Below are 22,529 nucleotides of genomic sequence, written 5' to 3'. Positions count from 1 at the left end.
AGCAATATTATGATAATCACTAGACTGTACCATTTTTTATATAAGTCTGTTGTCAATAACTTGACAGATTGACAATATTGGACCTGTGTGTTAATTAATAGAGCTTATAAATTAATCTAGTATATTTTGCATAATTATTATGTATAAATTTGTTTATTATCACTATGATAATTATTAATAATGACTTTGTATTTTTACTAAGTACTATTTATAAAAATTTAGATACATAATATTTTTTGATCTCAGTTTTTTCTTTTTGGTGTTGGCATAAATGAAAGTAATATTAGAGATTTGTCAGAATTTCACATGTATTGTTTTATTCTAGATTTTATGTCACATTGGCATTTAAACAAAATTGTATTTGTTAAAATTGAATATAGATATTTTTTTAAATTTATATTTTATGTACTATATATACTATGGTATATTTTATGTTGAATAAAATTTGGAGAATAGATGTGTAATGTTTGTATTCGATATTTTTTTATTATTTACATTAGAATAAAAAAAAAAATGAGCATTTGTAATTAATAAAATTTGATTTTGTGTATGTATTAAACTTTCATAACCATGAACGAGATAAATTAGTATAACATTCACATAGTTAATCAATTTATTTATTTGATATATAATAATGTTATAACTTACAATATGCAGCACATTTTTGGTTTGAAATTTTAATGAATATGTAAATTAGTCGTATATTTTAATTTTCTAAATGAAGAATTATTTTCAAAATATAAATAACAAGTATTATTTCCATATTTTAAATTTTACAGAAAAGCCAATCTTGTAAAAAAAAATTAACTAAATGTTATAGTAATTTTTTGTGTAGATGATATACAAATATATAATTTTTGACACCATTATGGATATATATATTTTGGAAATAATCCATTTTGAAAATCGCTAGATTTTATCCATTTATATCTTCGAAAATGAAACATTCTTAATCGATTGTTTTTTTTATGATCCGACATCATTTATTCGAATTTTCCACAATTTAATAATGAAAATTGTTCTCAGCAATTCAGCTATTCATCTTCATTAATCAGAAAAAAAATAACATCTGACTATCAGTGTATTACTGACAGATCTGTCACTTCTACTCTCTTTAAAGATTTTTAGTTAAAGGTAAGATTTACTGTTTACTATATTTTAAAAATGTTAAAAACTATGTTTAACATTTTTGTCTATAACGTTAAACTTATAAAATATATTGCAATTACAAATATTTCTCAAATGTTAATTTTAAAACGTAACCTCAAATTATAAAAAGTTAATTTATAACAATTAATAATTGTATTAAAATTTAAAAGTAATCAAAATCGTGAAACATGTACTCCATTACCCTTATAATTTGAATAAAATGTTTGGACTACTATCAAAACAACATTGATTTTAAGTATACATGCAGCTTAATTTTATTCTGTCTAACAGTTTGATAGAATATTATCGTAATTAATACTATATTATTGTTTGTTTTTAAAGCTTACAACGCTTGTTGACATATTTTGTGAGTAGATTTTCTTGCAAATCGGAGAAATCTCTCTGGGAAATTTTAACGATATTAATAAACTACATAAATGTGTATTATTGTGTAGTTATATTCTGCATGGATCATTATTAATACTATTTCTTAGAAAAGTATAGCATATATTTATAAATAAATTAAGAACATTTTGCCTATGCGATTATAACAACGAAAATATAAAATAGGATTATGTAACTATAAAAGTAAAATTATGTTAATTTTAGGCATAATTTCAACCTAATATAGGAGTGTACTCCTATACACGTTTAATTATTTTTATATTTTATCGACTTAAAAATGTATTATCATATTTATGCTATAAAAGCACAAACCTCTGTTAAGGAGGACCTTCTGTCCTCCTTAATGGTAGTCATTCTTCTAATGGCTACTATTTTTTATTTAGTGAATTAACATTTGGAAAAGAAGTCGTTTTCCCATTTTTTCATTAACCCTTTTAGTCCGGATTTTTATTTTTAGTTAAAATGACTCAAAATAATTTTTTAAGGATGGACGACCCTATGATAGACAAAAAAATAATTTTTAGAAAATTCTATATTTTTAAGTTAAATTATTTTAAAACTTTAGAAAAAGACTTTACTGTTGTTTTGTTGCTTACTTCATGTATCTTTTAGTGTTGAAAACCATTTTAAATTTAGAACTACGATTACAAATTAATAAAAAAAAAAGATGATATATACACACACAATAGCAAATAAAAAAAAAAATATTGCCCTCCCCGTTAATTTTGAAATATTTTTTAATATTGCGCAATATTCAGATCACGATGAAAATACATTTATCAAACTCCGGGAAATTTTTATGTGAGAGTTTTAAATTAGAGTGTTTTAGTGAATTATTAATTTTATAACTAATAAGATAATTGAAAATATCGTTAGATTAAAATTCACACCACACGTATTAAAATCATTGTATCATAATTAATGATCACTTTAATTATTTTTACATAAACTTTTCAGATTACACAATTATTTTAAGTTATTCGAGTTCACATTTTAATGATTTGTTTTTAAACGTTACATAATAATTTAAATTAATAACCAAACTAAGAATTTCATTCACATTACTCAAAAATTCGAATAGCTATTTATGTACTGAATAATCATGATTTTAGTGATAATACCAACAAATTTTAAAGTACTTGTGGGGTAAAATGTTTATCCCATGCCAAATACTCAAATATTAATTTATGTGCTTGCAGGCCTACTTAATTCATTTGTATATCAAATAATAAATTAACAACTTGCAAAAAATGTAAAAACTCTAGTCACTGATTCAGTAATTTTTCTCTGTCCTTGCAGTTATCGGCCCTGTCATTTAAACAATTTGTTATTATAATTTTTATGTATTATTATTTAACAATACTGCTCCGATACGTGATGTGTTTAAAAAATAATGCCAACCTTCTTCTTGCTACGAGGGAGCAGACCACGTTTCAACATTGTGGTGTAACATTATAATAATTACGTATTATAAACTATTTATAACGCATTGGAGGATCATTGATGATTTTCTTATGACAGACAAATTCCGGCGGCTCGTTTGACCACCCGTTGCTTAGAAAATCATAATAATAATGTCAGGCGAACAACGTTGTTCGAAATAAAACAAATGACGAGTGTTCGCCGTGCGTAACTCTTTGACCCCCAACGATTCTCCAAGAGGTGCCAAAACAAAAATGACATTATTAAAATGATTTGTTTTTACTTTTTACCAGACCATAACTTTTTTTTCATTTTATTGTTATTACTTTTATCATGATTATTACTATTATTATTATTACCATCTACGATAGTTACATCATTCGTCTGCGGGGACGACCGTTGGGTGGGGGAGTACAGACAAATCTCAGATGTGATCTTGTACGTAGCCTATGTACGAGGTGCTCGCGCGTGCGAGAGTTGCCGGTAGTGTATATATACTATTATATTATTATTATATTGTATATAGTAACCGCCACCGCGCCTTACAGTTTGTACGGAGTCACATGCTGAGCCGCCGGCAGTCAGCCCCACGATCACGGACCGGCAACAGACGGGCCGAAGCTTCAACCGTTGAGCGGGTGCCGCGTGTATAAACGTGCGCGTGTAGTGTATGTGCTCACTGTAGTTAAATTTTTTCATTTTAACTTTTACCTTTTGACTCTATTAGTGTTGTATTAGTTCGACACGTGTTTTAATAAATAATTCATTCGTTGATATTTTACTAATTTTAAGTGAGTACTGTTAGGAGTATCCTTAATAATATTTTGGCGGTTTTTTTTTTTAATTAAGGGTTTTACTTACTATTAATACTATTGCAGGTTAAATTTAACTATTTTAAACAAATATATAAAACGGTAACTAAATAGTGTTGCCTTAAAATTTATGATAATATTTGTTATCGCTGACTATTTGTTGCCGAATTAACGTTCTACTCTTGTAAATTGTTTAAGTATTTGTACATACCATAAAAAACAACCGATATAACCTAGTCTGAGACAGTCTTATAAAAAGGGTTCATTTCAAGTATTCAGCCGTTTCCAATCGTTTTCATTGGGGTTGTAAAGCGAATTTGAGCATCCATTCAATCTAAATGTGAAAAACAGTTCTCAATTTGCTATTTGATCGATGTATTACAATGTTACTAATGTCTGTATTTAATATCTTTTTTACAAAAAACAGATGTTCAATCTAACAGAAAAAAATGAAAGAAGTATTTTTTTTATAACCAAGGACTTACGCAAAAAAGCAAGTAAAGGTGACAACCCATTCTTTAAATCGCAATTGTGATTATTAAGTGTTTTGTATTGAAACTTAAACACTGATATAATTTTAAAGATTTGAATACATAAGTGCAATTTGGGAGATTTGAAGTGACTTAACTACATTTCAGAAAATTTGTAAAAATAATTTAGGGATAGAATCAGGTTGAATGTACACATTCAAAAATTTTATTGAAATTTCACCAATGGTTGAATAAAATTTGTTCTTCTTTGATAAATTTCTGCAAATATTTTTATTGATAACAATTTAAAATTTGTTTATTTATTAATAAATAATTCTACTAATATTTGATATTTGAATATTAACTGTTAGATAATTAAAAGTTCAAAAACTAAGTTGTAAATACCGCATACCAAGAATACTTAACTATATGGAAGTATTTATTAGTTCTCATAGAAATTTTCAAACAGTTTTTAACAGAAAAGTCACATAGATTATAATGTTTGTTTAATAAGATAGTAGTTTTGGCTGATTACTTTTAAGTATGTATTTACGTATACTTATGTTATAAGACACATGCTACACTTGATTCTTCTTTGACGTACTTTTCATTATAAAGAAGACCATTTCTGTAATTATTATCAATATATTGAAATTTTGAACGAATATTGAGTGTTTTTTTAAGCAATATCACACTTGAAATACTTAAAATAATTTAATAAATTAATGATAGTCATGCTTTTGCAATTAGTTTGATAGTGTTATTCAGGAGTATGAAAAATATTATAATTTGCAACAAAAAAAGAAAAGAAAGGGCGTCAATGTATTTTTAGTCATTTAGTTCAAAGTCTCCAATGAAAATTTTTGAGCATTGAATAGTATGTTGAAAAATGTGTCCTTTAATAAAAAAATTAAACAACGCTCCTGGTCTAAATGCCTGTATCTAGAATGTAGAAGAATAAAGGAACACACAAATTAAAATAATTTAAAGTTTTAAATTTTACTTATGGCTTTGACCTTTTATTAAATGAAACATATATATGAGTAATTAATTTTAAAAATTAAATCACTAAAGTATTGGTATAATGGGTTTATTAGCATATTCAACGTTAAATTTATAAGCACTTAGCAAAATATTATATTAAAGTATCTTAATCCAATTTCCGGTAAAATATATTGTATTAAGGTTTTTCAAGGTTAGCTTCATATATTCTTTAAAAATATTTTAGTAAATACTTTAAATCCTAGTTAAATTATGTAATGTCTTTTTTTAAATGTATTTTAGTTTTACTTATAATTTTAAGTCATGCCCTCGCTTTTATCTTAATTTAATTGAACAATTCATCATATTGTCTTTAATCGAAAAATTTATTTAAAATTTAATGATAAAGATTATTTTTTAATTTATTTACATAAAATAAAAATTTTATTATAGAATTTTTAATGATTTAAAAAAAACTATCAATTTAAAATGTATATGTATAATATAAATTGCATGTATATATGTAGAAATCGCTTTGCGCAAGGAATAATGCAATAACTAAAAAAAATCTACTTTGATATTAGAGATATTTGAATTTAGAATTTACTCTTTTTATAAAAATTTTCATTAAAATATCGAAAATTTGGTTTGAATTCTACTTCAAAATTCAATAAACATATATGTTGTAATCAGAGAATAAATTTTACTTTTTATATCCTGAAGAGTGTGAAAAAAGAATGTTACTTCTTAATTTGTTGCGTTTATCGATATAATATGTATTTTAAATTTATTTGAGATTAAAAACACACAATAAAACACTTTTAATAGGTGTTATCTTTATTGAAACACTAAAAGTAAAAATTTTGGCAGCTAACTACCATATTTCTAATTTTAGGTTTTTTCGCTCAAATGGTAATTGTTACTATTAGATGTGGTAGGATTATTATTTTTAAGCAAACATAAATACTGAAATAAATTGGTTATCCAGTGAGTTAATTAAAAACACTGGTTATTTTTTTAAAATATATGATTACCATTAATGCAAATATTAATTGAGAGTATTAATATGAGACTTTTAAATTATAAATATCAAAAATAATATTTACATTGAATAATATTATGAAAAATTTATTTAATCTATTTTGAAGAATTATACATAAAAGTTAGAAAATTCTTATTATTCCTCTACTGTTATTCTTCTTACATTATTCTTGTAATGTCTGTATTCTTCTATTTGTTTCACACTATTGAGTTATTTTGTTAGAGTTAATTTTACTTTGGTAAAATGAAGCATGTTATAGTTTATGACTTTAGTAACCCATATCCAAATGTTTAATTAAAGGAATGTAAATAAATATTGAGCGATTCATTAAAATTTGCACAAAAAACTTATTAGAAACTTTGTTTTTAAAATCTGTTGATATAGCTCTAATATACTGATGAACCAGCTTAAATATTGACATATTGCATATTTTAAGCAATATTAATATTAAATTTCAACATAACCATGTAAGACAATCGTTTTGTATAAACGGGTAGGTAAGGTTTTAAGTATTATTTTGCTCGATTCTATATTTGATTTTGAATTGCTTAATCTATAAATATGTTGCAAGTCAGTGTTTCGTGTTATGTTAAATTTATATTTTACTATGAGTACAAATAACGAATGTTAATTCACTAGATAAAAATATATTAATATATTAAAATTTTTAATTTCCATATGATGGTATTTATCGTAAGATAAATATCCATAAGATATTTTAGATTGTCTGTTTGCAAATATCATTTCACTTAAAATTGTACAAAACTAAGCAAATGTCACAATCACTAATATTTCATAATTATATATAAAAAAACTTACTCTTAACTATTTTAAACATAGTTAAAATATGTGTATATTTTTTTAGCATAGAAGTTACATTTTATATGAATAATAAAAAAGGGTTGAATTGTTTTTGCATTATTATTAATGTTTAATTAAAGTAAAATTTTATTATTATCTATATTAAATTAGAATTGTATAAATTTTTTTGAATATATATATATAAGTTTTATTCGATTATAATTGTCAAAAAACACGTCCCACAGGAAGTAATTACATATTTTGTTTAAAGAAATTTGGATTTTTCGATTAAATTAGACAATGCAGTGCATTAAATTAAGCACAACAGTCAACGGTAAAAAAATAACCTATTATATAATCGTATTGTCATAGTGATCAAATCGATGTGTAAGCATTTAACGTCACATTATTTTGATAAATAACATATTATATTCTTTATATGGAGTGTTCATTGGATATTTTAGTAATTTTTCATAGAAAATTCTTAGAATTCTTTTTATCTTAAATGCAAAATTTGACAACATATACGTTGGTAAAAATTGCAAAATATACAAATCATCAATTATATAGGCTTATGGAATGTGCTGTTCTAAACGCTGCTCTAAACAGGAAACTAAAATAAAACATTGTTTAGTAAGGTGTTGATGATATAATTTTAACACTTTTTCAAAACAATTGACTTTTGTAACATAATAGGTTTATTAGAAATAAAATGCCAATAAAGTTAAATATATAAAATTATAATTTAGCAAAGTACGCTTTTTAATTTGTTTAAAATAATGTAAACACATCATCATCTTCGTATCTTCTATTTCAATCATCTGGGATCGGCTCTACCTTACAATGATCCTTACATGGTTTTGTACACTAGCTCTTAACTTGACGCAACCTCATTATGGCTAAGGGTAATAATGTAAACATTCAGAGTTAAATAATGAACAATTCATTTTTAGAAGATAATACATGTCTTCGAATATTTTTTTAAAATTAAATGTTACAATTATTACTGTATTTTATTAGCTTATAATAAGTATACCGTTGTTCATTATAAATTTTGTTCCCTATGGGACCTTTAAATACCTACTGTTAAAAAATGTGCTAATTACCATCATAAAATTTCCTATATTATATACAATTTTTGAAGCGTCTTTAAAAAAAACAAAATTAATTAGTTTTTTTCGATTTTTTAATTTTTTCAATTAAAGTAAAGAATATCAATTTTTAATTTATACAACCACAATTATTTATTTGTTACTATTTCTATTCGTTTACATATTTAAGAAATTATTTATAAATTTAGCTCTAACTTTGTATAAAAATTATACACGTAACATGGTGATGCTACCATTTTATGTATTTTTTATTATTACTTTCTTTTTTTTTTAAGTATTTAATTTCTTGCATTTAAATAACACTAAGAAAGTTATCGATGAGTCATAATTAATACGTACATGGGACATTCAAATTGTATTTTATTATGATAAGATATCATTGTATACCGTTAAAATATTGTATGTTTCGTCTTAGTTTTAATAGAATTTTTTACAAATAATTTTTGATATTAAGATTCTAATTGAATTATTAATTACAAAGTTGGATACATCATATTATTTATAAAATCCAACAATATAAAGAAAATTGCTAAGAATAATCGAAAAACTTGTTACATTAACATACATTTAATTAAAAAAAAAAAAATCTTCTTTTTCATAATTTTGTAAAAAAAAAATGAAATATTTTCTTATATAAACTAATTATCTAAAATATTTTAAATCTTTATCTGCTGGTGTTCGTGACAAAACAGGTTCACAATTTACCTAACAAATACCTGATAACGATTCGGCTGTAAAATTATATAATTCTTGTGTTTTTGTATCACAGTGAATGAGTACATATAAAAAATAACGTAGGTTTATATGTGAATGGATTTGTTAAAATTTTCCACGACCAAAATTATATGTCATAGGATTATTACTAAAAGTGATTAAGAATAATAGTAGTATTAAATAGTAGTACTATTAAATAGTAGTATTTTATAAATTTTAAAAATTATTGTAAATTATTATAGTAATTTGTAATGCAGGTAATTCTCTATTGAAATTTTTATTCTATTGAAACCTGAATTCAAATGTTTTAGACGGTTACAAAATTTTTGTAGATTATAATTATAATACATTCGTATTTTTACATTTAAATGAAGATTTTTGTTTTCTCTTATAATAAAACAGGAATCTAGCATCATTATCTAAAAATATAACATATAATCGTTTTTATTCATCAATGATTTTTATTTCAAGGTGTTTTTAAAATATTTGTTATTATTAGTATTATGACAATTTACACCATAGAAACCATCAAACTATATACTGAAGTGTTTTGAATTTTATATAAGTAGTATATACATTTATAATTTTTAAACTTTTATTTACATAACTCAAAAATAATTTTATTCGCCTAAATACTTGATGAATAGTAAGTTTGAATCTTACTTAGCACATAAATGCATACTCAGAAGGGATTAATTTATAGCATGTAAAGCATTTAAATTAGTTTTATTTATTTTACGTTTAAATGAAACTTCAAAGTAGTATAGTATTTCAAGTTTCTTTTTGTAACGTGATTTAACAAAAAAAATTCAATGCGAGTCTTAACTGTAATAAACTAAAAATGTACGATATATAAATAGGTCTTATGATTTGAATCGAATTACACATTGATCACTGAGCATTGACCCGATTAATAAAGTTTTAAAGGCATTTTATACATATGTCCATAACCATTTTGCACAGAAGATTTTTTAGCCGGAACTACATTATTTTTAGCACCCCTAATTATTGCAAGAGTTCTCTTTAAATTTTTTCAAAATATTTTATTTTTATTTTCTAAAACCATTAATGTGATGAGTGAACAATTTTCCCTATAAATGAAATAAAAAACATTAAAAAGTATTAAATAATTAATTATTGCTTCTAAACAAACTAGGAATATTATAAATAAAAATAAAACATAACTTGATTAGCCATATGTTGAAAACATTTATAGGTTTAATTTTTTTTACAACGAACATTACTCTTTAGATAATTCAGAAATCACTAAATAAATTTTTATAGTTAAAATGTTTCTATTTATTAATTATATTAATTTACAATGAAATTTTTTACAAATAGTTTGTTTTCAATAAATCGATTGAATATGAAGCTTAATTATGTTGCTGAAATTATAATTTTAATTAACTACCCAGTTACTTTAGAATAGCAGCGTTAACTGAAAACGGATAATTTTTTTGAACTAATTAAGCAATTATGTCTTTTTGTTCACAGTTAATCGCCGCCCCGTATCGTATTTAACAATGGAAACTTGAATCGAGACAACAGGATTTACGTTTACAAGCCTCCGTGTTCGTCAACTCGGAGGATCTTGAGTGCGTTTCACAAGATCATAGTAGGAAATTTAGCTTTTTATTAAATAATTATAATAAGTGTGATATGATGTACTTACAATCAAGAAACTGGATATGGTTGTTTGCCAGTATATTACTTTTTGTAGCACTATGTTCAGCCTCGTCGTCTTTTCAGGTAAGAATTTATTAAGATGGTTATTTTCGAATACATAAACTAAAAACTATTTGATGTTAATAACTAACATAGCTTAAAATTATACATGCACTGTAGAATTTTATATTATTAAATAAGCTAATAAACTCTTAAAAGTTTAAACATTAGATTGACTTTTACATTTTGAGCACGGTACTCTGCATATTTAAAATACAATACATAAAATAAGTATTTTATGTTACTTGGGCAAAAAAGTTTATTATTTTATAACGGAATACCGTAAGTAAATGAAATAGATGTATGCGTTAATTCAGTAATTTTAGGCTGAAACAGATAATTAGAGTGAAAAAACTCTGTTCATTTCATTATAGACAATTCATTGCAATACATAAATCTATAGTTTTAAATTATACATTAAAAAATGTATGTATTGATTCAATTACTAATACATCATTTTTTAATTATTACCATTTTACTTCTTTAAAAATACTAAAAACAAAGTTATTTATTTCATTATTTTTTTTCTTTTTCCACGCCTATATCCCAACTAATTGGGGTCGGCCACCCTTATCCTAAACTTCCAATTGACACGATCTACTATATCAATTACGCACACATCAGCCGTCCTCATATCGCATTCAATAACATCCCTCCATCTCTTTATTGGTCTTCCTTTGCCTCTTCATCTCTCAACATTCATTTCCATAACTGTTCTTACAGCTTTCGATTCTCTCTCTCATTATATGACCAAACTATCTAAGTCTATTTTCTCTCATTTTATCCACGATTAACGATACATTTATACTCTCTCATATATATTCGTTCCTTATCCTATTTTCTCTAATCACTCCACTCATCCATCTAAACACTCTCTTCTCTGCTACACCATTCAAAGTTATCTGTTTCATTATAAATTAAAATTTGTAAAAAAAAATTGACTATTAACGATTGGATAATCGCGTTAGTATGTATATTTAATGTTTGAATAAAGTTGTTTCATGGGTATACTGACAATTAAACGCTGTATTCTAGAATACAAATTTGCAATGTTCCTAAAATTACATGAAGTTATTACATAATGAAAATTAATTGTTAATAGTTGATTAGAAATACAAATATATTTTCAACGGCATTTTTCAACTGGATGGAAATCATGATCATCATTTATTTCTAAGCAAAATTGTTATACTCCTCTATATTATTCTTATTAATCATAATTTTGATTAAAAACTTAAATATATTACTTGTATTCAATAACGAGTGTGTTATATAATGCTTTTATAAAACTTAGAAAATATATTATAACAATAAAAAAATCATATTTAACTACATCGAACACAAATTAATTAATTATTTTTCGAAAAATTCAAACACTGCCATTCTAAAGAAGTTTTAATTAAAATTTATCTATATAATATTTTAAAGGGACCTTAACTTAGGATTAATGAAACTTATCACTAATTATAAATCATTTTAATTTTCGAGTTATTTTTTGAGAGTATTAATATTAATATTAGTATAAATAGATAGTTAATTATTTTACAAAGTTTGATTATTCTTATACCAAATATATTTATATTGGACTTTTCATACACACAGCCAAATTATTTAACTTTCTTTTAAAAAATATTTACTTTTGTTCAAAATAAATTTTTTCTCATATGAATTTTTTCATTTTCTTTGGACAACTTATTTTTAAAGACGCAATGTAAAAATGGTTTATTCTTATTCATTGGTTTATATTAAAAACGTTGTTGTACCTTTTATTAAAAAAATACATAACAAAATGTTTTCTCATAATAAATTTTATTCTCTTTTAAGCCTGTAATATATATTTACTAACGGTAAATGGCAGCACCCTAATATTTAACTTTCATTATGAGATTAAAATTTTAAAATTTATTTTAAGACTTTAATAATTAAAAAAAATTCTTGTGATACTGTAATGTTACACTATGATATATAAAATTACTCATTAGTATCAAAGGTATTTTTGACTTTTGCATAAGATATACATTTAATTAATCAATAATCATTATTTTGTTCATTAGTTTAAACTTAAATGTATATATTAATGTTCGTAAAATAATGACTCTTATAGGATGTGGTAAATAAAAACAATATAATCTTTGTTATAATTTATACTGTGGCTTTTATTATATTAAAATGAATATTGCATTTCACTGAAATCTCTTTTAATTATTTGATATAACTAACGTAACGTATCGGCTGTATCATAAATGTTTGGCTATAAAACATCAAGTGGCATCGACTTCCTTTACATAACAATTTACAGAACATTTATCAAAAACATCAGAGAGATCTTTGCTCATAAATTTAAAATTTATAAAATTATTGTTTTCTCGTAAATATAATTTTTATGTATACGTATATTAAAATTAACAATGACAGTTTTAAAAATAAGTTATCTAACATCTGAGTGCACAGTGATTCGCCAGGCTAAGTTCTGGCAATGCTAGTTTATCTTTATACGAATTAATTTGCCCAGTTTTTCTAACATTTTCTGTATCTCTGTTTTATCTTTAAATAACTTAGAACACGGTAAGAAATTTAGCTCTTAACGTATAGTCATTTCCAGTGGCGCAACTGAAACCGATAATTTAGAGTAAACAGTTTTTAATGAGCAAAAATAAAGGTAATCTTTATAAGATTCATTGGAAATTGTGGTAAAATATTTTTCACATATAGATTTTGTTAATAATTTATGTTCATGAATTATTTATATTATTTCAAGTCTTTTTTTAAATATAAAATTGTATTTTAATATACTTTACCTTAATTAAAATTTTCAGGGGGTTGGCCCGGCCTATTGGGTAGAAACGTATGTTTCGGCGCACAGAGTCCCGGGTTTGATCGCCAGGATGCCAACAAGATTGTCTTGTAATTCTCTCATTGGTGGTGTATAGTCTCTGGTGCATCTGATCATAATATTCGTCCCGTCCATTATCTATCCAAGCACCATCTTTAACTTTCTAACATGTGAAATGAGAGCCACCAACCTCTGTAGCATGTTAAGTTTGGGATGTATAATGATGTAAAACTGATCATTTATTTTACACCTTAATTACAATTTTCAATTAATTTAAAATTTAATGATTGGTGTTATGAAAATTATAACCATTTAAATAAATATAAATGCTTTCAAATTTAATTTACTAATTTTAATGAGTTTCATAGTTTTAATTATAATATTAATAATATCAATTTAAAAGTTGTGACTAGTGTTAAGATCTAGGTGTCATTAATTTTAGTGATTTATCATTTAGGGAGCGTATTACTCAATACTTAATTTTTAAAAATAAGTAAAATTACATTCATACTTTTTTATTATTCAAATATTTACTGTGTAATTAATGTCTTTACAGTATTCTAAAATTGATATTTTTTTTAAAACATTATTAGTAAGTTGAATAATTTTCAATAAATAATCCTAATTGAACTTCTCGTGTAAAAATCGTTAGGAAAAAAATTCCTTCGCTATATTGAGAGTGACAAATGAGTCAAGTTTATAGTAGAATCCAGAACCGGTATACAGATATTTAGATTTATACTACTTAACAATGCATATTCACAGAACCGTTCACCTGAGCCTATCGTGCGCAAACAGAAATAGTCTGCATTAACTTAACTCTTATGTGAAGCATTAGTGTTTTAATTTTCACAAAATAAGCATATAGAATTATAGTTTTTCAATTTTTAAATAGAGAATTTTAGCCTAATTTTTTAAAACCATTACATTATCAACTTATAACTTAGTAATAGGATAAAGTGTACAGTTATTGACTCCATACACAATATTACCTAGGTTTTAATTAATGTAATTATTTAATTACTTAAGTTAATTTTTTCTTATTAGATTTTATAAGTTATACATCTTATTAGAATTCGAATGATGTCTTAAGAAATCGTTCAATATTTTATTTCAATAATAGATTTTTAATATTTTTATAATATACAGTTTTTCCATAAGAACTATTATTGTGATCAGACAGCTATTGACTCTCTTTTTTAAACTTATTATAATATAATATACTTATTATAAAATTGAGTAAAAATTACATTTTTGGCAAAAATATATAGTAAATAGTCTGCTGAATTATTAAAAAATTAACTCATTTCAAAAACGAACACGTCTGTTCTTATGGGTAAAATAGTTGAAATTTTATTAATAATTATAGCCCTACCAATAACTGAACACTACCCTATACATTGACAAAATTTTAGAGTTCACATGGAATAATTTTGACTTTAAAGCTGAAATGAAATTGCTGTAAAATAAGCAGGATTAAATACAATATATATCAAAATTAGATTTTGTAAAAATTAAAGATAAAACATTTTGGTGGCTGAAACTTGTACGGTTATCTTTAATTATGCAAGTAACGGTATACATACCATACACTAATATCATATAATATTAATGCAAGTCAAACTTGCTTAGTAGCAGTTTGACAATATGTTAATAGAGCTTGTAGAAATCGAAGAGCTATCTGCATTATACGTCATTCTTAAATAATTCATTACATTACTAGTTGTACTTCACTTAACTTAAATTTAAATACCGGATTAATAATTATTTCTAACTGTTTAAGTAACAAACATATTTTCTATTTATTAGATTTTTAATGAAAAATATAAGGACGGTACACGTGTAAAGAGAAACGTTTTTTCATGAGTATGTGTGTATTATTAATACTAAAAATTGTTTATATAAAAAAATCTTTTGTTCGACAAATTGTCAGTTCTCAAGTAAAAATCGAGTCGTATAATAAATAATATTTTTCACTTTATCTAGTGAGGATGTTTGCCAATAAATAAATATATTTATTGTACACGTTCTTATAACATCTGGTTTCACTGCAATGTCGCCCACATACATGAAATTTACTGGTCGCGTGGTATATTTGATGGGGCACCGGCGCTAAGATGTCAGACAGACGTTCAAAGCGGTTGTTGACCATCAGTAACGAGTCATAGATAAACACAATGTAGCTCTTTAGTCCTTATACATACACAAATAAAGTTCGGCTGCCTCGTGGTAAGCAGATGTAAAAATACATTTTTTTATGACACGACATATGCAATGTGGTTCACGAGAAAGCCAGTGACTCACTTTGCTGATAGTTTATAATACAAATCATGAAAATTTTATTTATAACCAATAAACTTATACAAACTTGTACAAATCCTTTTAAGAAAATAATTCAGTTAAATTAAAACTGATCTAACGTAATGATGATGATTATATGCCTGTTAACAGTTGTCTAATGACGCCTACGAGAAGTAACAATTGATACGTTTTAAACAACACCCATAATATTTCGAAAGTGTTAAATCTTTTGAGTTTCGTTTTATATTTAAAAACCCATCATATATCACTATTTTTATTGTTCAGCTGAATGAAAAAAAATTATGAGTAAACCGCTTTATAAGATGTATTTAATATAAACATACATTATACATTTTTTTATTGATATTAACACATTTTATTCATTCTGAATAATAATAAGATATTTCATTTTGTGTCGTACAAATAATGTTATAATTTTTCACAGTTTTTAAGAATTTCAGTATGATCACAAGTTAATTTAGTTTTTATCATTTATAACTATATTTTATTTTTCATCTATTTAAAAAGTACTTCATAATTATTAAAACAACTTTTTCAAATAATTTAATTAAAAAAAAATTAAATATATAATATATACAAGATAGAACAAATCTAACTGACAACACAAATAATTTATGATATACGTAAAATTTTATATATATTTTTTTTTTAATGAATTTTTACATTGTAGAACTATATTTTTAATATGTTTATATTATTTTTCGTAAATACAAGAAATAATCAACAAATAATTTTTTTAATATTTGAAAATAATAATGAATAAGTGTATTTATTATTAAATCTCCTAAAATATATTTATAACAAATAACGTATAATGAGATGATATCATTGATAGAATCGCGCATATAAATCATTTTTATTAATTTTAACTTGGTCTCATCAAACACTTGTAGTTAGCATACGAAAACGTTTCTAACATTTTCTAAAGATTTGAGATAAGAATTTTTATAAAATGCTTGTTCAAACGTTAATTATTTTCATGGACAGGAAATTATATATAAATAGGCTATCTTCAAAAAATAAAATAATAATTTTTAGATTATTTTTTGTAAATGCGAAAAATAACATAAAAAATATATTAAGTAGTCGTATAATGTAAAAATTGATTAAAAAAAAAAAAAAAGATAAAATAGATCATAAGTTAGATGAGTGGTCAGTGAGATCTGTTTCACCAGGTATATATATATACAGGGTGTTCATCATTAAATAAACTAATTATTAAAATATTGAAAATTAATAGTAGAATACTATAAATTCAATTATGTAAATGCTTATAATATAGTTCAAATAATCATGTCAAAAAATTACATTTACTACTTCTATGTATTATAATATTTCGATCATTTAACATTTAAAAGCCTTTACATTAATGAACTCGCATGTAGTTTTTTTATTTAAAATAAATTTCTTTTCAGATAAATGTGCGTACTTTTCTTTTGATTGTACGAAATCTTAATACCCTTGGTTTATCATCCCCCTTTTTCATGCATAAACCTTCATGGCGAGTTTAATGATACAGGTTTATAATGAACAATAGCCTCTTATACATTTTTTAAAAAGACTGATTAGGTTATTCTGTATTGGATTTTATTCTTTTTATACTCATTTTCAAAATCTTCCCTTATACACTATATTCAAGGAATTCAGTGCTATATTTGATGGATAACACCAGTGTTTCAAGTAGGTAGCGGATTATAACATAACAACTACATCAACGAGTTGGAGTTGTATCAAAAACTTACAAAATATTCACATAAAATACGGCATTAAGTGTAAAACGTAATACCTTTTAGTTAATTACTACTCAATAAAATTTTTTAAAGATATCAAGAATATAACATAATGTATTTTTTTAAACATTCCTTTCTATTCAGGCTTAACGCCAAAAAATATAAAAGAAGAGTAATTTAATTTTTTAATAGAATTGGCTTAACACAGCTATTAGAATGACATCACTCAATAGATATTAACAATGAATACTACTACTTTAGTTAAGTTTTATACAATAAAACATATTTATAATTTAAAACATAAATTCATGTGCATTTTCTTACATTATATGTCATGATTGAATTTATAAGTCACATTAAATGGTTTATTAATACTTTTAGATGATTTAACTTAAAACAATATTATATATTTTTTTTCAAAATAACATTATCTAGAAATTTCTAGAAAAATAAAATAAAAATATTTTTTATTTTAAATTATAAACAACGTTATATATTTAATAGTAAAAAAGTCAAGTAGTTCATGTATAAAACTCAATTATATTTAAATAAACAACTATAAGTTGTGTAGAGTAGTCTCAAAGATATTTTAGTTTTTCATTAATAAAATTTTATAAATATTTTTGTTGTCAATATATAATGTGATTTAAATACTAATGATTAAAAAGGCTGGACTTGGAGTCTTAGAGCCCTTAGGCAGTTACCAAATCAGTGCCCCTTTTTAGTAGTATAATTAAAAATTTTAGTATAGGAAGGGTTTGTATAAATTTTACTAACTACTAAAACTTTGTCGCAATGGAAGATATGACCTTGTGAAAACGCCACAGTTCCTCTTTAATATTATACAAGGTGATTATTTTAACACCAGCCACTAGATTTTTTTTAAAATAATAATAATAATGTTAAAAAAATTATTTTTGATATTTAGCTTTGATGCGAAGCTGAGAAGGTATTAATTTTACTATGATGTGTTTTTTTTGTGTCTATTACCACTTTTACTGAGCTCTCATTGGACCGATTTTTTTCAACAATGCGTTAAAATATTATAAATTGTATCTAGTCGAAGACATTACCCTCAAAAATTGAAAAAATTTCCCTCGTTCCCGTAAATAGCGGATATCTCCAAAAAAATTACAAATTTAAAAAACGCTAATTTTCGAAATTTTTTCAATTTTTTTTACTTAAAACTGCCATAACTTTTTCAAAAATTATTAAATCAATATATGTTTTTTTTATAAATGTATGATGTTTTTACTTCTCATTTGGTATATTTTTTTTATAAATCTGACCCTTTACCTGCCCCAAAGAGGGATTCAAAATGACAACTTGTTCACAAAAAATTAATTTTTTAACATAATTTTTGAAAGTGTTCCGGAAACTCTGACACTTTTATATATATCTTAAATTAAAGCTAATGTAATATACTTTATTATGAAAAAAAAAATTTCGAACTTTATTTTGTCATCACGGTGAAAATGGCTACCAAATGCTATTTTTATGTGAAAATTCTCGATTTTATACTTTACATGTTTAACTTTAAAATGCTATAACTTTTTGAAAAATGTATGGGTCATTATAAATTCTCTAAGATAAGTACTAATTATATTCTTCTTTTATGCGATATACTTTTTTTTTTAATTTTTTTTAATTTCCCTTTATGCGGGGGGGTTCAAAACTAAGTTTATGTAATATATTTTCATATTAAAAAGAAAAATTCCTACTTTATTTAGTTTTTATGGTGAAAACGGACATCAAATTTAATAAAAAAAATACGATTTTTGTAAGAAAATTCATTTTTTTATTTTAACATTATAAAGCTATAACTTTTTGAAAAATGTATGGATCATTATGTTGTAGAATTTTTTATTGTTAAATTATAATAAATGAACTACAGATTTTCTTAAGAAAATTACATTTTAATTACATTTTTAACACAATTGTTACTCACAACGTGACCCTGTCACATTGAACGCCGGTCAACAACTGATAATATAGAATTAGGAAAGAGAGAGTGTACACCATACATTATATTTTCTTTAAGATAAGTAATATTTATATTTATATATATATATATTCATATATTATACTTATAAATTATAAAACTTGTAATCAGAATATAAATAAGGAAATAGGAGATCATGTATCTTTTAGAATAGTCCATTAATTTTTTTAGATTAAACATTATATACAGATTTGCATCGGAGCGATTTTTATGATAGTAATTTTAATCGCTGTCAGGTATCATCTATACTGGACCCAACTATGCTACGTCCCCACTGTGCTGAATTTTTTTAGTTTCATATATTTCCTGATTTGTCATCTATTAATTACGTTTTAAATTCATCATTTATACATTAAACGTCTTAACTTTATTTTTTAAATGACAGCATACATATTTAACCAACACTTAAAATAAAAAATGATCTATTTTAAGAAGTGATTTAACATAACATAACGATAACAACTTTTGATCCATTATTTCAGTAATTATTACCACATTAAAATATAGTATGGAGGTGAGCCGCGTGCATGACATTATTTAATATTAGACTTTTCTCGGTCACACTCCTTCCACCGACTAGGTATAAAAATGTAGATAACTTCTAAAACACTGGTTCAAAAAAATTTTATTGACTAGTCATTTACTTAATTACATCATTTTCTATTTTATAAGCTAGTTAAATATGTAAGTTGCAATTTAAAAAAATAAAGTTTTTAGATATTATATTACTTTAATTAATATTAGATTCTGATGAAATTTATCTTATAATAAACGTTTAGTGAAAGTTTTATTTATACGATGCTACATACAAAACAACCACAATGAAAGGTAATTACGCTTTTATCTGAACAAGTTCGAATTTTTGACTAATATTATTCAAGAAAATTAATGTTTTTGATGTGTAACTTTTAGAAGTTTCAAAAGCTAAAGCTATTAATTTACTCATACAGAATATAAATGATTTCAATTTAATATCAACTATACAATACACCTGCAACATTTCCTAAATGAAGTAGTAACAATTTATTGAAAAAGACTGAGAAACCGACCAGATTTTTAACCTTAACTGGTAAAATGTGACAAACTAAACAATTTAAATTAATTTTTAATTTAAAAAAAGTTTTATTTCATTATTCAATATATTAAAACTCTTTTGATATTTTTAGTTAATAACAATTATTTACACGTGTAACTAGTGATAAATTTAATATAATAACTAAAATTGCACTCTTCGCATTGTAAGGGACCTTTTATATTTTTAAACTAAACAAAAATTTTATTTATCTACTTAAATATTTAATAAAAATTAGTGATCTTCTCCCATATATTATTTTATAGAATATTTATTGAATAGTAAATAAGTTTACTATATATTTTACTATTTACTATTTTTTGACTATACTATTTACATGATGGAACAGATCTAACTCTCAACTCAATTTAATACAATAAATATTATACTATAATTTTTAAATAATTTATGCATTCTTATACTTTATTAAAGGCATGTTTTTTGTTACTTGTTTTTAATAAAAAAATTATTTTTTATTTTTCCAAAATTTCAAAACAATCGATTTTTGAAAACCGTTCTTGCAAAAAAAGTTAATGGATAAATACTTATTCAATTACAAACTTTTAATACATTGAGTGAGCATGTGTCATAGTGGAGTTATAAATGTATATCCATACTTTCTATATTCTCCTGCCCTACATACCCACTTTACGTTTTAAAAGCTTGTAACATCAACTTTCTTGTTTTACGAACTCTATAAAAAACAATTATTTTGAAATTTTGAAAATATGAATTTTTTTTATTATTATTATTATTATTAAAAATAAATGATATAAAATTTGCATTTTATATAGTCTAAGAATACAAAAATTATTTTTAAAAAAATACAACGAAATTGAAATTACATTAAATGTCATAAGAATTGTCTGTTAGATCTGTTCCACTCTGTATAATATATGTATATAAATCCATGTTATGCTTTTAAATTGTTTTAACAGTAAAAACTCCTTTTGAAGCCTTTATAATTAACACCTCTAGCAAATTTAGCCAGTATTTTAAAACTTTAAAAAAAATTGGGTAAATCCTTATATTATTGTATATACGAAAACTATCCAAAGAGTAATGTTTCAAAGTATTTTTAGGTATCTTTTTTGGAGAAATATATTATATCCCTATCTGAAATGTCTGGTCATGTTATTAGTTAAAAAGAGTAAAATAGATGATCTGTTTTATGTATGAACCTTAGAATTTTTTTTAAGACTTCATCATTGATAAAGTTTTATTTGAGTGGGTAATGTATTGTCTTATCATATACCAGCCCTTATAACCAAATATTAATTATGCTATTGGTTTTAAATAATATTTGTCATTATTAAGTATACCTTATTATACGTCTAGACACCAATAAAATAGCACTTTATTATCGCAAAATAATTTATCAAGCGATATTATCTGTCGCATATTTATCATTTAATATAATTGGTCATTCAACATAATATGATACTAAAAATAATTAAATGAATAAATAGCCATTGTGGTATGTCATAATTCAGTTCTCGTGATCATTAAAATCAATTAATTGAGCAAATATTTTCGATAATTAATTTTTTTTTGTTCACTTGTAGCCAGTTTATTTTGAACACTTATTATAGCTACAATAAACAAGCACTGTTTAAAGTAGTTAAATTAACAAAAGTTATTGACAGCTTTGATTTATATATTTTAGAAACTGTTACGGAAAAAAATTTGATTATTTAAAACATTTTATAACGAATTCGGATTACTCAGATTTAAAATAAAACAATTAAGACCTAGACTAATAAGAATAAAAATTTTATTTTATTTTTTTCAAATATTTGATATAGCCGTTTTTGAGTACTTTTTTATAAAATATTCTGATAATAATTTAAATGCGAGTGGAGTGAAGTATACATAATGTAATATGGTCCTAAACCAATCGCACTACATACCTACTCTACGTATGGAAATGCTGGTAA

The 22,529-nt window shown here is 23.9% G+C and overlaps 1 protein-coding gene across 12 annotated transcripts in view; it reads left to right on the top strand.

The window, feature by feature from the left end:
• Nucleotides 1–3,526: 3,526 nt before the first annotated feature.
• LOC126901058 (basement membrane-specific heparan sulfate proteoglycan core protein-like) overlaps nt 3,527–22,529 on the top strand; it is a 118,564-nt gene continuing 99,561 nt past the window's right edge. For 9 of the 12 annotated variants that reach the window (XM_050677192.1, XM_050677193.1, XM_050677199.1 and 6 more), the window contains exons 1-2: nt 3,527–3,767; nt 10,403–10,657. In XM_050677192.1, coding sequence (XP_050533149.1) covers nt 10,568–10,657 — 90 coding nt within the window. In that variant the 5' untranslated portion in view covers nt 3,527–3,767; nt 10,403–10,567. The remainder of the gene's footprint in view (nt 3,768–10,402; nt 10,658–22,529) is intronic. The other 3 variants (XM_050677200.1, XM_050677201.1, XM_050677203.1) reach the window with 1 other exon arrangement.

This window comes from Daktulosphaira vitifoliae, unplaced genomic scaffold, assembly GCF_025091365.1.
Source record: "Daktulosphaira vitifoliae isolate Bord-2020 unplaced genomic scaffold, ASM2509136v1 Scaffold_3, whole genome shotgun sequence".
Classification (NCBI taxonomy): Eukaryota; Metazoa; Arthropoda; class Insecta; order Hemiptera; family Phylloxeridae; genus Daktulosphaira; species Daktulosphaira vitifoliae.
Note: the sequence above shows the minus strand (reverse complement) of the source record. Positions and strands in the feature narration are given on the sequence as shown.